This window comes from Lingula anatina, chromosome 1 (assembly GCF_051362555.1).
Source record: "Lingula anatina isolate TDL-2025a chromosome 1, LinAna3.0, whole genome shotgun sequence".
NCBI lineage: Eukaryota > Metazoa > Brachiopoda > Lingulata > Lingulida > Lingulidae > Lingula > Lingula anatina.
The window spans coordinates 54,956,560-54,973,137 of record NC_141767.1 but is presented as its reverse complement, the minus strand read 5'-3'; the positions used below and the strand labels follow the sequence as shown (position 1 = coordinate 54,973,137).

At 33.7% G+C, this 16,578-nt stretch overlaps 1 protein-coding gene across 24 annotated transcripts in view; it reads left to right on the top strand.

Moving 5' to 3' along the window:
• Window positions 1-16,063, top strand: part of LOC106178934 (diacylglycerol kinase zeta) — an 85,960-nt gene extending 69,897 nt beyond the window's left edge. For 17 of the 24 annotated variants that reach the window (XM_086998981.1, XM_086998965.1, XM_086998979.1 and 14 more), the window contains 16 exons: window positions 223-285; window positions 784-963; window positions 1,182-1,381; window positions 3,929-4,047; window positions 4,262-4,341; window positions 4,600-4,666; window positions 4,793-5,066; window positions 5,951-6,016; window positions 7,754-7,855; window positions 8,930-9,016; window positions 10,366-10,502; window positions 11,572-11,609; window positions 11,788-11,908; window positions 12,220-12,256; window positions 12,528-12,627; window positions 13,542-16,063. In XM_086998981.1, coding sequence (XP_086855107.1) covers window positions 223-285; window positions 784-963; window positions 1,182-1,381; window positions 3,929-4,047; window positions 4,262-4,341; window positions 4,600-4,666; window positions 4,793-5,066; window positions 5,951-6,016; window positions 7,754-7,855; window positions 8,930-9,016; window positions 10,366-10,502; window positions 11,572-11,609; window positions 11,788-11,908; window positions 12,220-12,256; window positions 12,528-12,627; window positions 13,542-13,658 — 1,788 coding nt within the window. In that variant the 3' untranslated portion in view covers window positions 13,659-16,063. The remainder of the gene's footprint in view (window positions 1-222; window positions 286-783; window positions 964-1,181; window positions 1,382-3,928; window positions 4,048-4,261; window positions 4,342-4,599; window positions 4,667-4,792; window positions 5,067-5,950; window positions 6,017-7,753; window positions 7,856-8,929; window positions 9,017-10,365; window positions 10,503-11,571; window positions 11,610-11,787; window positions 11,909-12,219; window positions 12,257-12,527; window positions 12,628-13,541) is intronic. The other 7 variants (XM_086998971.1, XM_086998972.1, XM_086998975.1 and 4 more) reach the window with 7 other exon arrangements.
• Window positions 16,064-16,578: the final 515 nt, after the last annotated feature.

The window sequence follows — 16,578 nt, the reverse complement described above, 5'->3', positions numbered from 1 at the left end:
AGTGAAGTAGATTTGTGTATTTTAATATGTGTATTTGTGTATGTTAAAACAGATTTGAAAAGAGAAGTCTTTGATATCTGTTCCTTTTTAGAGTCCAAGTGAAAATTGTGCCAAAATTTTATACTTTTACCTATTTTATGAAATAAAAGGGAGGACAAAATTATATTTTAAGTTGAAATAAAAGGAAATTTATAACTTATAATACCCTACATTTTGTTGCAGGCTGGTGGTAGGGACCTATTGAGAAGAAGCTGGAAGGATTTAGCTGAACATGTTAAAGTTGAGGTAGGCAGAATAATTGTTATTATCATATTATTTATTGAGTAGGTAGGAAGAATTTTATTTTTATAAGCAAAAAGATATTTGTATTAATCATATATATTTTGAAAATATCTCTCAAGTGGTTTTGAAGAGTCCATGAATAGAATTTTGGCACAGCTTTTGGAGTTGGCAACATGTCTCTAATACTTATTGACCAACTTTAGTAAGTTTAAAACTACACTTTAAATATCATTAAATATATATTTTAAGTACCACATTTTCACTTAGTGTCTTTAACTGAGTGAACAATAACTTGAATTTCTTGCATTGTCACTTTGCCTAAAAAGTTAGGGATGAGTTATTTCATTTGTTCATTAAATCAAAATATGGAAGATACAATGCAATATCTCATTCTGTCCCTCTCATTAAATATTGGGTCATTTAAGAAAGGATAAAACACAAGTTTTTTTTCCTAAATGTCCTTTTAAAAAATTCTACATGTTGAATAATTTTATATTCTAGGGAGATGGTATTGATCTGACTTCAAAGATCAAAGAGATGAGACTTCATTGCCTTTTATTCCTGAACATCCCTAAATATGGTGCTGGCACGAGTCCATGGGGAAGTTCGGGTTCAACATTTGATCCCCAAAGACATGATGATGGTTACTTAGAAGTGATAGGTTTTACAACAGCCTCTTTGGTAATTGAAAAAATGTTTTTGCAGCAGTGCATGTCAGCATATGCACTCTTTTGCACACATTGAGTGGTAGTCAAATAGATCAGAAGTAAAAAAGTCCTTGATTGTATATCAAAGAAGTTAAAATATTTTGCAAATGTATAGTGTTTATTGAATATGTGTATTATCTCAAACATGATCTGATGAACATGAATGATTTCTATGATCTTATTTATTTGCAGGCTGCACTACAAGTGGGTGGACATGGTGAGCGCATAGCTCAGTGCAAGGAAGTCCACCTCACTACCTATAAAACCATTCCTATGCAAGTGGACGGTGAACCGTGCCGTCTGCTGCCCTCAGTGATAGAAATCTCCCTCCGTAACCAAGCAAATATGATACAGAAGCCCAAACGAAGAGGATCAGTGCCTATCCTGAATGAGTATGTAGTTTTAAAGTTTGGTGTTGCCATAGGCTTCAGATAATTTATTTGGATTAAGAAAATTAGAATTGCATTTTTTTATGAAATGTGAATAAAAATGGACACATTTGTAAGAGAAATAATACTTCCTGAAAATGTCTTATGAATTTGTGTATAACTTTTAAGAAGCTCTTGTTCTTCATTTACTTTCTGTTGGATCATATGTATATCATAAAGACATGAGTAATATTTTGATAAAAAATACAAAAACTAGCAGATTTTTATTGCATGCCTGTTGTACGCACTGTGCTGTAAGTCTTCTCCATGACTATTGTGTGTAGTATCATTCCTGTGGACATTTTGGATGTGTATAATGTGCATGTCATCTTGCTAATCCTGTACAATGCTTTTCTAAATTTTGTGCCATTTCCTCTCCCCATACATTAGCATTCAACTGCTTCTTTTAAAGCACTGCACAAGTATCTTAGTAGTATTTTCCCATACTGATAAATCAGATTTATGTATTACTGTAACAGAGGTTTTCTGTCATGTAACAAATCACGTTTTTCTACTAGAAATTTGAGGAATGACAGATTGTTTTAATGATATCCAGTCATTTACAGATGTGTAATTCTCGTGCTTTTACAACTCTTGCTATGCATTTATACTTGATAAGGCCTCTAAAAATCAACACAGTGTTTAATTCACTCATTGTTTGAGCGGTCATACTGCACATGTCTAAACTTTTTTGAGTAAATTTAAAATTGCAATATTGTTACTAGATTGTTTGTCTTGAAATTTTTCGACATTCTGCGGGGGTTTTTTTTTTTTTTTGTAAAATGTAACGTGCTACTTTACCACAGTATTCTTTTTCTAAATGTAACAGTTTTGCCTGCATTTCCAGTGTTTCATGAATGCTTTTGCCAAGTTATTTTAGAGATTTTAGTTATTCTCCTGGGCCCAGTTGCACCAATGGAGCATTAAATTGCTTGGATACAACTGTCATAAACTGCAATGCCTGGTGTCTGTGTGCCAGGTTTACTCTCCCTGCACCAATAGAAACATGACCCTCTTACTTACAACCAAGTAACGCTTCACTGGATCACTATCCAACAATGCATGAATGGTATAACAGGGCAAATGAGGAGATTGCAGCTGCAGTCATAATAGAATAAGGACATACAAAAAGACATGAAATGTGAATTTCAGTGGTGGCGGAGAGATTCACAAGGCCCATTATTCTGTTTTGATTTAAGAATTAAAACATTAAAATAAGTTAACTTTGCTGTTGCCTGAGATATATCGCAACAAAATCAACATCCTATGTTCTTTTAAGAAATGTTTTCCAAATTAAATTGTATCAAGAAATGTCAAAACATTATTTTATGCCTGTTAAAATTAGTAAAACGCGTTGGAGGCAGAACAATTAATGGATTTCAACAAGTTCGTATTTTTTTTCAAAATTTTGACTCTGAAAATAATGCCTAAATTGCACATTTAAGGCCAATATTGTTTTTTTTTTTAAATAATTTTACAACAGTGGCAACATTTTCATGACCTACTTATATATAGTTGACTACCATGTGATATGACTTGCATTAAGTGGGCTTACATCTTGTAGTTTTGAAATACAAAAGCCCTAATACAGATGGGCATAAATGTGTTGATATTCAAAACTTTCATCTCTATGTTTACTGTACATCATGTGTAATATGATTAATATAAAATCAAAAGAAAAAATAATAAAAGCTATGGTTATTAGAAAATTATAAAGATAAATGTAGAAACCTAACTGCTTAGAGCCAACACCTTTTAATCTATCTTGTGTCAAGATTTAACTTGAACATATACACGGCTACACACTAATACCTTATGAACGGATTTTACATTAGCATTGGTTAACATTATTGATATTAGTTCACAATTTCCTCATCTCAATTCAACAAACATAAAATGTACAATAAGTAGGCTTCATGAACAATATGATTAGGAATCACTTTTTTGCAACATACAGATAGCATATAATTATGTTTTAGTGTTTTAAAAACGAAGCCGCTGCTCAATAATACAGACAGATACTTAGTGGAAGAAACAAACAATTCATAACACATTTTCCATGTTAAGTACGATAATTGTTATCAAACTCTGTGTGCCAGCTTAGCCATAGTGGAAAACATGCTATGACTGACATACACCATCTACATGACAGGCATTAAATTACGACTAAGTTAAGACTAAACGCAACTCCATTTTGGTGCAACAGACTTTGCTTAGGCATATCATTTTGCACTAGAGTTACTCGGGCGCAACTGCTTCTCCTGAGTTATGACACGTTGGTGCAACTGGGCCCTGGTATTTGACAACGCTACCATCCCCCCCCCCCCCCCCCCACACACACACACCCATCCACCTCACCCCCTCCTTCCCTTCTACCTCACTGCCTTCCTTTGTACCTAATGCCCCACCCACATTTTTTTTTGTTTTGAGATGCATGGACCTAAGGATTGAATGCACAGCCAAAATTGTCATGGAATGATACTAATCATTTTTCATTGATCCCTTTGCTAGTCCTGGCCTTGCCATTTTCAGTCCTCCTTCTGCCCAAAGATTGCGTCTGCAGGCCAGCCGCATAAGTATGGCCGACTATGAGGCTCTTCATTATGATAAAGAAAAACTCAAGGCTGCATGTGAGTAAAATGGTTGGATGTAATGTAAATGTGAAACAGGACAATTCTTATAGTCCTCAATCCTGTCATTTAGCTCATGGGGTCACTGTGAATGGAAGTAAAACCTTAAACTTGTTGCTATGAAATTTATGGTTTTGCTAAAAAGTTTAAGAATTCAACATGACTGGTATTTGAACTTTTATATACTGATGTTTTTATGTGTTTATTGTTCCAGCCATTCCATTAGGAATAATTGTTGTAGAGAATGATTCAGATCTTGAAGTTGTTAGGAATCGAATTAATCATTTGCAAGAGGTATTTCTCATTCATTTTATAATCAAGTTTTTGAAAAATAACTGTGTTAGTAATTTCTTTCATTGATGTTATTTCAGTGTATTTAAAGTAGTCCATCTGGTTCTTGTAAATTAACAATAAGAGACAAGTTTCTGATAAACTTTGATTAATTTAAACAATATTTTTAAACGAAAATGAGAAACACATAGTAATGTCAATTTAACAGTGATGATTATTTGCCATTTTTTGAATAAGGATGATAAGTACATGCCATTTCAGGACAACCTTGGAGTGTCGAACTCTGCCATTACTCAGAAACTATCCCCAAACTGGTGCTTTCTAGATTGTAAGTAACCAAGCATTTGTATGCTTCACTTTTATTGAAACAGTTATAAATGATAAAATTAATTTATAGACTTTTTTTCTTTACGGTGCTTATACTAATAAGCTGAAATTATCTTTTTCAACCCAGCAACGACAGCAGAACGTTTCTTTCGAATTGATCGCTCGCAGGAACATTTGCATTACATCACGGACATTTCCTCGGAGGATCTGTACATCCTGGACCCTGATCTGCTTGTGCCTAGTGGCTTGAATCCACAGGACAGCCCTTGGCAGATGGTGGCAAGCAGAGAGAAAGGTTACGAAGCAGCAGTCACGGATGTCCCAGATGGTGCTGCAGAGGGCAAGTTAGACCATCTTAACCTTGTGTTCAGTATGCCAGTCACTCCTCCCAGGTCACCAGGGTAGGTATCTGCACTGAACAATTAGAGAACACGCATGGAACTGCTTTAAAAGGCAATTTTTTAATATACACATGTCTAGATGTATGGAATTATTTTGTGTACCTAGAAAGGGAAGGACAGAATTAGCTGACTGCTTTGCAGACACATAATTTGTAATTGATGATATGTGATACTTTCAGTCTCTTTGCCTGATATGTCTATTGTGCTTTTCAGTTAAAGATAATTTTTTCAAATAAATCCTTATGTGTTATTTAAGTAGAGAAAAGATTTTTTTCTTACATTGACAAGATAGATTCTTCCCATTACAAAGCAGTTGTACCTGGTCTTAACTAGCCTGACTAAATTAGCAGAAAAACAAGGGCTTAAAAGTTAGCTTTTAACTTTAAAAAAGTAGTTGTTTGATTTTCTGGGACTTGGGGGGGGGGGGGGGGGGTATTGAGAGAACAACATTCATGTGTATCATAGGTCACTACTTATTTCATTGATTAATTCTATCTGTATTGTCAAAATTCATTTAATGAATGACATTCTGAAACTGACAGTGTTTCTACACATCTCCAATTTTACAAAGACATCGATTCAGCACTTTTTGGACCATAAAAACACTTCTATGTTAGTTAGTAAAATGCCTGTGGCAAGAATACAGAGAAACCAGAATGTTTTTTTTTTTTTCATAGGATTTAGCATTATAGGCTTTTGTTTGTAAGCGATTTCAAATTGTCATATATGGTAATTTTAGTTATAATTCTGGTGGTGATTCTGTTGTATATGTGCTTTTTAAAATCTAGTCATGTTGTTTTTATTATAGGTTAAGTGCAAAGCTTATAAGAATTCATTGTTCATAGTAAGCCTAGTTGTAGAGTTTTTGTTTTTCTTTCATAAAGCTGTATGCTTGGACCAGAAAGCCGAGACAATTCCCTCCTGCCCCATTCCCCCACATCTAGTAACAGGTTGGAGTTTGATTTTTTTCATTATTGTGTGTGTTTTTTTCAAATGCCAATATAATGCATTTTGTGTGTTTTTAGTTTTAGAATATGCTTTGCGTTACTTACTTTGCAATTCCAATTACCAAGATAGAATAACTTATGTATAGTGTTAAATGGTTGGCATTTGCAGCCTGTTGCCTGTGTTATAAATCAGTTGACCTTTTGGTCTCTCATGATGAACACTCCACTCCATAAACTGCCATTAGGCATATCTTGTTTGAGTCTTTTTATTTTGCCCAGATGACAGGTTGGAACTGCAAAACCAGGCAAAGGGATATCATTCCAAATGAAAGAGCTTCAATTAATTGTGTGCAATACTGTGTTTGATGTCATTGTAGAAGTAAAGGCTACAACATGGAGAAAAAGACACTTATAAAACTTGCCTGCAGTTAAAATCTGAAGCTTATTGCTTATTTTAGACCTTTTCACATCAAACAGTACATTTTAGCACTACAGCTTTACCAATACGCTTTGAGAGGTCCCAACATGTGATTATAATTTTTTTTTTTTTGAGTGCCAGTTTGCTTTTTGGTGACTGTCTTACATAGTAGCGAGGCTATTAAGTTGTCAATCTCTCTAAGTGTGCCAGTACAGCTGTATTGCTAAATTATACTGATCCACATGAAAAGATCTTAAGTAACAACATAAATTACTGTACTGCTTGAAATACATGTTAAATATAGTAATTAAGTAGCCAAACAGCTGCCATTCTCATCAGTCCCTTCTACAAGTTGTGAGACTGATAGTTAACAAATAATATTCCCACTACCATAATACAATTTATTACCAAAGGTGTGTTGATTTGATGATGTTAAAAATGTGTTGCCTTTTTTGTTGAAATAATGTGTTGTTTAGTGAAGTGCCAGTGTAATGTCTTAAGCATGTAGATTTAGCTTGCTGGATGCATGCAGATCCAGAATTCTATAAAGAGTGGGGCACCCATGTTTGAAGCATTTGAAATGAAACTTAATGGGCCCAGGTTGGGTCCCCTTTTTTTGCCTAAATGAGGAAGGGCTCTGAGATAAAATGTTATGGGATGGAATTCAGGCATATGGTATACCAGATTTTCATTTTGGCAACATATCAACCTTAAAGCATTACCATGTTTATTGCTGTTCTTTGTAGTTTTTTATCTATTAAAGATATACAATTAGTATCAGATGTATATATAGCAATGAGCTGAGTATCCTCACAAAGGAGCTGAAAACTGATGAAGAATTGCATAGACTGTAAAAACAGGTTTATAGACAGTAGTTTTCTCAACTATTTTCCAAATGTTTGCCTAGATAATTGTGTCTAGGATTATGTAGAAAAATTAACCCAATTTGTATGTCTTTTTTAGTACTCATTGTAGGCACCCAATAGACTTGGTTTCACAAAACTTAATACATAGACTTTCTTTTCAATATGACTACATATACCTGTCTCACTTGCACATTCACTGTTCAAAAACCAAGCTGAAATATTTAATCTAAATTATGTTCATAATATCACATCTGATGCAAATTTAAGTGATATTAAAAATCCTTGCTTAATTTACTCCAGGCATTTGATATCTATCCTTCATTGTTTCTATCCACTGACAGTTTCAGTCATTGCCATGTTTGATCACAGTAATGGGTTGGGGGGGGGGGGGGTCATTGGTGTCATTTTGGCCTGTGTGCCGTGTTGCTGATGTGTGCTGTGTCTATGTATTTTCAGTTTACTCTACAATCTAGATGTTTGTGCCTTGTGTAAGATCTCAGCAGGCGTAGTGCATGATGTAGTGGAGTCTGGCGCAGCAGCTGGAGCCTTAATAAGAAGGTTGGGAAATAGTGATAACAGTACTATCACTTTAAAAAAGGGAAATACAAAGATAAATTATTTGGGTGTAAGGGTCATGCATTGCTTAGCAATTTACAATAATTGTACATTTATCTACCTCACAGGATTTTTTAACTTGGCCTATACAGATCTTCTTGTAATTATAAAAGATATACGCTGTAAAAAAGGTGATAACTTGGGTGGGTGGGGGGGAGGGGGGGGGTTGCTTTTGACCTTTTATTCTTGATGGCCATAAAATTAATTTTGTTGTGCTTTTGTTATTATTTCTGCTTTTTTGCTCTTCTTCATGCTATTGTTGGAAAATCTCATCTTTTGTTTGCAACTTAGTGTGGATCAGTTAAATTTACAATGTATACCCTTTAACCAGAGGCATATGTACATGTTATATGTATATGTAGCACATAATACTAATCACATACTAATTATCATTTTTATGAATGCATGTAATTTTCACTGCAATTCTAACCTAGAACAGAATTGAAAGCCTTGGCTTTAATGATGTGTTAATAGTGATGCATATTAGATTTCGTGAGTTGGTATTGTTCATTATCTTAAACATCATATATCCATGTGTTATATGTTTTGTAGAACAAAGGCATCCTAAGTTTTTGAATATGGGACAAAGATTCCTCTTTATTTATATGAAAAGCATCTTTCTAAGTGAAAAAAAAACAAATTCAGTGACTATCCTATTACTTATAATCATTTGTAAAATTTTACAAATGAAGGTAATAAAGCTGAACAGATTTATTGCATGTCAGATTAGTCTTTTTCTCACATATAAAAGGTCAAACTTCAGGCACTGTTAATGCTTATTATTGCAATATTTGCATTTGTTACTTTTACAAGCACCAGACAACTCTTGTTTTGGACTATTTTAGGCATGCACATGTTGGAATTTAGATTGTCACCATACAATAATGCTTTTTTCATGGATGACCAAAAACAACCTTATTTTCTTAATCTTATCATTTTGTCATTAGTTACTTTGGAATGATGATTAATGCACATTTTTTGCTTTTTTAATGCTATTTATTACTTTGTGTTCAATAGGTCTTTCCCTACCACTCCCATAACTCCAGTTAGTAGTAATGAGTTATTCCTGAAAGAGTTTATGAGCAAGATACAGCAAAGACGACGGTAGTGATACATTGTACATGCATGACACAGCATGATGACTGCTGATGACATAGTTACTGTAACCTTAAGATGTTGTATTAATATTAAGGATACCCAATGTCATTATTTATACAACACCTGCAATGTGTATTCTAAGTTATATATTAATATCTGCAGGGTTTCCAGTAGTGCAAGATTTCAAGGGGATTCTTGGCAAAACAATGAAATGGGCCCCATTTCCAAACACAGTGACTGACATCTAATTTCATGTAACTAAAGTTGGGTTATTTCCTAAGTTGAAAATCTGGTGGAAACCCTGATCTGTACAGTCCTTGCCTCCCATTACCTCCCTGACATTCTGTTGCATGTGAAATGATATTTTATGTGTCACTTATTGTCTAGGTTCATGTCTGTGTATTATTTATATATTGAAACATGTATGGTAACCTGTATCAGTATGTCACATTATTTTCCTGTTTATTGTTAGGGGTTAAGATAAACAGGTTTTAGATAACTGTAATCATCTTTGGTGCAGTTCTGTCTATTTAATTGTTACATATACTCGGGCAGTTTTAGCTGATATGCAAGTGGCCTTAAAAAGATTGTAAGAAAGTAATGTAATATATTGTATAATCCAGTGTATATAAATGCTACATCTACATATCAGCCTACAGCAAGTTCACAACAGGACTGCTTTAGAAAACTGGGAGGGAATGGAGGTCCCAGAGGAGTAGCATCCAGTTTTAAGTTACTCCTATTGTGAACACAGCCTAAGGTGCATGGTTGCCAGTTTTTAATGCTAAAGCCATCTTCATATATATACACAATTAAAAAAATAGATAAAAAAATAAGCATGAGACATGTGAACCTCATGTGTGTCTCGTGTTTATTTATTTTTATTTATTTATTTTTTAATTGTGTATACATGCTCTGCATAGTTGAGCAATCTGGTTACCCATACCACGCATACCATTTATATATATATATATATGACAACTAATGTATTGAATGGAATGTTAACCAGTGTACCTCTATTTCTGGTCATATTCCAGGCGTTGTGGTGTCATTTTTAAATGTCAAAAACATTTAGTTCTTAATGTGCTTCTGTCATCCATGGCTCTCTAGATATGTGATATCTAAAGGGAATATCATAATGTTTGTCTATAAACTGAGAATGGCACTTAATTATTGGAAACTATTTTACCAACACTTGAAAAGAGTGAGACTGTATTTTGAGCAACATTTTAAGAGTTAAGATATTGATGGTTTAAAAAATAATCTGTTATTGTTTTTCATTTTGAAGGCATCCTTTTTGATGTCTTGTATATTGACTGTTCTTGTTTTTTTTTTCATATATATATATATATCAGCTCTGAACCAGGCACCCCCAATTCCAGTGCTGAAGAGAGAAAGTCCAGCTTCCAGGCTGTTGCTCCAGTAACTTCTGATGCTGCGCTGACAATACCAGTAGCCACAAAACAGACAGTAACAGTGCCCACAGATAAAAGTAAGTGAAGCCTTTTTAAAAGAAAATATCATATCAATGGATCTACATTGTAACATACATTAATGGGGTTCTTTTATCTTTTGAGGTTATCCTCTTATTTTATGTGAATAAAAAAGTTAGGAAGGATGACAGATTTTGTGTATATTTTGATGAACAGAAGAAACTCCGCAGACGTAGAGTTTTTTCTCCATTTGTTTTTTTATATCTTCATTCCTTCACAATTTATAGGGTAAGTTATGATTTTGACTGTATGCTGACCTTATGAAGATCTAAAAGTGATTTTAAAAATAATACAGGATTTGTTTGTATTTTTAAAGGTATGTGGTCCAACCTCTTTTATCATGTATGAAAGGCCACATTATGCACAGCCACATATTATAACATTTGATTCCAATTAATTTGTTAATTTTGACCTTTAAAAAGTTAATCATCTGTCATGCAGTCAATTATTATTATTGCTGCACGTGGTGTCTTGACATTGTTTTGACAGGACGTTTTGTAAAAGAGGATATCCATCCTGTAATATATTTTAGCTTATTTTCATGTTAATTTTGAAATTAGGAAAAGAGCACCAAGGTTGATTAGCAATCAAATAAATAAATAAATGAATTCATATGCCTTTAGACCAAATGTAAGACTGCTGTTGTCATGGTATGGTACGTCATATATAGCTCCATACTCAAGCTGATGCCTGACTGACATAAATAAAACATGAAAAACTGGTCCAACTGATCAGCAAAGGTTGTTTAACAAATCTGTCTACACGAGCTGGGACATTTTAAAAAGATTTGAGAAATTTGGCATTTTTGTAGTCACAAGAGATATATTAGTTAATTTCAAATATGGCTTGCATTAAGAGGTGTGAAGGCAGGGCAGTAAAAGGTGCAGAAATTTTCTATGTTCTTTCAGTTACTTGGTTAGTTCTGAATATTTTTTATGCATGACAGTATAAAAACACAATGAAAAGAAGATTTACATATTGTACGCATGTAATATACTACAATTTCTTAAGATGTTTTGGATATATATATATATATATAGTGTAAAAGTATGTTGTTCTGTTTTCCAGTGCTGATAGATTCATCTAAAAGAGGAGATTTAGTCAGGGTAAGTGTCATATCAGAAGGATATCATGACTGTTTAAAACCTTGGTCATGATTTAATTTATGTACTCATAAAATGGCCAAGTAAAAGTACTTCTTGATTAGACATAAGAATTATAACAAGGTAAACAACCTCTGTTAAAATTATTCCATCATTGAAAGCTGTGCTTTTTTTTAACTAGATAATGGAGCTTCATCGTGGAGGTGCAAACCTGTTAGCAACTGATCAGTATGGCATGACTGCATTACATCATGCATCACGTTTCGGGCATAAAGAGGTTGTCAAGTTCCTCATAGAGAATGGTAGGTGATCTCTAAATCTTTTCTTTTTTCAGAAGGCAAAATATTAAAGGAACAAGTAAGATGAAGAAATGGATTACAAAATTTGATTATGGATTTTCTGATTAATTTTCTTCAGGTTGCATTCTAAATAAACATGGCTTGTTTTTTTACAATGGTAATTGTTTTATCCAGAGCATGGATGAGTACTTTTCAAATAAGTTTCTAATACATGGTCTCTATAGACATTTTTGCAATGTAAAAAAAGATAAATAAATAAAGGATACAACTGTGTTGAAATTACAGGCAAATTAAAGGTTTTATTTATATTGCAGCACCACCTGTCATTTTAGATATTGTGGATCTAGAAAAGTAAGTTTCTGAAAAATTTTTTTTATCATAAGTCATACATATTTGAAACTTATGTGGATTTAAGTTATAAACCAAGATTCAAGAAAATTGTTACGATAAGTCTCTGAAAACTTACTTGTGTACTTGAAATGTCCTCAGGGTAATTCTTGTCTACATATTTTCACCCTGCCAGGTATGTGCCATTATTCTCCCATTGCATAGAAAAAAGTTGGTAAATGTTGACATATTGATGCATTATTTTTATAATATGTGATATGCTTTTTTATTCCAGAGGCCAGACGGCCCTCCACAAGGCTGCCTGGTATCAGCGTCGCACCATCTGCTGTATGTTGGTGGCAGCAGGGGCATCACTCACTAAGAAGGACTACCAGGTCAGCAACAATACCTCATGGTTTTCTGGCGTGAATACTTATTAAGGGTCAATTAGATCAATCTTGGTGGAAGAGGTGATTCAGATTGCAATCAAGCCAGTAAATGCACAGCATTAGTATTAGCTACTTTCAGCTTATTGTTAAAAGTGTAATTTCCAGAATGCGAGCAATCTGCAAATACATAGCACCTCTTGGCAAGTTGACAATAAGCACTTCTAATGCCCTTAGAGCATTCCTACCTAATATGAACAAGCTACCTTTTGTCAGTTGAATCACCCATGGTTGTTACTCTCCGTTGTCTTCTTACAGTGTATTTCAGGATGGCTGTTTTTCAAGTGCTAGTCAGACTAATTTAGACTTAAATGCAGAACTGCATAATCCAATGTAACAATAAACACAAGATCAATCTCAGATAAAGTGATTAAAGGTACATACGAACCGAGCATCGGTGGAGCGTGGATTCCCAGTAACACATGTAAACCACTTCTACTAGACTCAAATAAATTCGACATGCCAAGGGATAAACTGAATAGATCACTCGATCAGCCATAAAAGACCTTTAGACTGCTCCTTTCTTTAAATTTTTGGTTGTAAATTTAACCTACTTTCGTGACCTACTTTCCTGCCCCATTGACATACAGCTTAGAATGTCATCAGAAAAATCCGTTCAAACATCATTTTCGGGTAAAATTAAACAATGCCTTTTGGTAATTCTCTTAGTTATACTACTTGAAACTATATGCTGGCATTTGGTTGGTTTTTGTGACAAAAAATTGACCTTGTATGCATCTTTAATAGTACATGTTGATTGAAAATTAAATGCCATTTGCATGTCAGTATTAACAACTGTACATTATTTTTATGCTTTTCGTAATAGCACATGGTTAACCGTGCTTCCTTGTGTTCTCTTACAGGGCAATACTCCCAGGTTACAAGCTCTAAAAGCAGAAGACATGGAGCTGGCTGCTTACTTAGAGAGCCAGGAACATTTTCAGCTGGTTGTTTCTGAAGATCACGAGACTGCAGTGTAACAGTGTTGTTTTGCAAGGAGTTCATAGCATTTGGTTATTGGGGTTTAGCTTCAAACATTGTGAATTTGTTCATCATAAGAAGTGATTTTGAGTTGAAAAACTTTCAGACTCGGTAGTACTTCATGATATATTTGTTGGAAAGGACTACCAGACAAAGATTTTGCAGGAAATGTTTATCCTAAGAAATGTTTTATAGAGTAAAAGAAAATGAAATTATGGCTCTTACTAAAAGGGACAAATTAAGTTGTGAGAGGAAGATGCAAGAAACAGTTTAAAATGAGAAAATTCTGTAATGCGGTCCTAACCTTCGTATTGTGAAAGAGAAACAGTACGCGTGTGTGAGTTTTTTTGAAAGAACAAGTGTAAGCAGTTAACAGTTAATGCAGAATATGTAGTGTTCTGTTGTGGATATGCAGTCATTTATCTGTGAAGGGAGAAATGGCACACTGTGATGTACTAGTACTGCATGGAACACAGACAAATATAGAGATGTTGTTGTCAAAGATGACGATGCAAGCATTATTACATAATATCTCTTACCTGCACTGTATTGCATACAACTATTTTAACCAAAAAATGAAGAATTGTTGACATTGTACAGATTAACATAATGTACCTGTGTGTATGCAGTGATGTCTTTATCTTCTGCACAATATATATGTTGGTCATGAAGAGTCTAATAATGTACTTACTGTACTAGAAATTTAAGTATATTAACCCATAGCATTTTTGGAAGCATTCCAACAGCTCAAGTTTCCCAAATGATATTTAATGCAATGATTATACTCTATGGAATTGTACAATTATTTCTGTGTATAGAAGTAAAAATGAAGTGGATGCAATGGTTCTACAGCAACTGGAAAGCAGTATTGTACTTGATGCAGGATTTATTTTGTTATTTCTAAGTACAAGGCAACAGACAGCCTGAATAATCTGATTGAAGCCAGTTTATTGAATTTTCATTGCTGGTTTGTTTTCTGTGTTTTGTTCACCTCTCAGTGCTAACAAGGTTGCCAGTCATCATATCTAATGAGGCATTTTAGCCCAAATCATTTCCCAGCTAGGACAGTTTGGTGACAATTCGCACAAAGCACATAATTTTGTCCACTGGTAACTTTTAAAGTCAAATGTCATTCTTGCTTGTATCATCGAACAGCATTTGATCAGACAATTGTCAGATTGTGATATTTCTTCAAATAAGTTGTTGGCATCCATGTTACATTCTCTGGTACAGTGATTTGCTAGGTAAAACTTTCATATCAAGCTGGACTTGAATGACTTATTTAATACTAATTAGAAAGTTTTTTAATTAAGATTAATTTATTTGAAATATTTTACTAATTCTAGAAGTGAAAAAAAAAACACCAGACATTGTCAGGATAAATAACTTAAATGATGCCACAGCATTGTGCATTTATGCACTTAAAATGTTTATTAAGTAATTGTTCTCAGTATTCTTCTCTGTCTCTAGCTTATCAATATATGTTAAGAATTAGAATAAGTGTTTTGTTTTATCATGCGTACCCATAATTAAAAGTCTAACTTGATAGCAGATGGGTGAAGTAATAGACTTTATTATGATGCACTTTGAATTATCCAGTATCTTATATTGCAACTAGAATAGACAATGATTTGAATGAAAAGCTGCAGATATGATTCTTGGTACCTGAGCTTTAAGCAAATGAATTTTATGACTGTTGTATATATATAAAGCAAACTCAAGGAAAAATGTCTGCTTACTTTTTGAGTGTGGTGGTATTTCATTAAATGGCATGTAGCATCTTTTTTCATTCTTTTGAACAAGTTTTGTGATTGGAAAGATTGCACAGTTCATTTAGTTAATTTTCTTCAGTTACTTTCCTGTTTTGTGAAGGTTAATTTACTGGAGATTGGCTCTCCTGTTATCTATATAAGTGATGTAAACAATGCAGTAAGCCAGAGTACTGTAACATGGAGCAAGTTTTCTTAGGGTTACTTTGAGAACATTGAGATATATATATCAGTAGATATATAAAGCAGTAGATAGTTGACATGTTTAAAATTCTTTTCCCCTTTATGATTTATTCTAGTCAGTATATCAGTGACTTTGCTTCATTTTAAGCTTCATGATAACTCATTTAATTGCAAATAAAAGCTAGCAGGGCACTGACTGTTCCCACCTGTGAAGCACATGCTTAAACAGATGCAACCTTCTTGTATCTTGTGCTGCTTTTGTAATAGTAGAGTAAATAAGAAGGTTGTAGGTCTTAGGTGATTTTGTTTAATATGGCTTTAGGTTGTCTTGAAATCCCAGCATGAGCAAAGAACACACTGAGGTTGTGCTGACCTGGTAATATATTCAGAAGACCTATTTTGATATTCCTTATATAAAAAAACAATTTTTAATAATAAAAAAATTAACCCAAGCCCTCGCTGAAGTTGATCGTTTATTTTTTTATTAGTTATTTCTATTTAACTTCATTATAATTTACAGCATATGTGTGTGGATAATCAGTTTTAAAACAACTGGACAGGTTAACATGACAGAAGAATTCTCCATTGCTCTTCCGCATATAGGTCTGGCTTGGGTGACCTACATCAGGTTACTTTTTAGAGATATCTTCTCTGTAGCAATCATTCTAACCAGCTGTACCACAATTTTCCATCAAGAGTTTACCAGAGAAAGTGTAAGATGATAGTACTTCTTTCCCTTCTATTGATTTAAGTTTAAAAACTGCAAGACCCAAAATGCAATAAAGACATTTTTTTAATGTAACTCACAAAAGGTTCCAATTTCCAGAACCTTTGCAACCAAGTCCATTAACTAATTGGCTTTGTTGATACTAGACAAGTTGGGATTCCTTTTTTCAACTTTTTAAAACAGTTTAATGTCATTTTTTTTTTTTTCAGATTTCACCTGTACCTTCAAAATTAATAACAC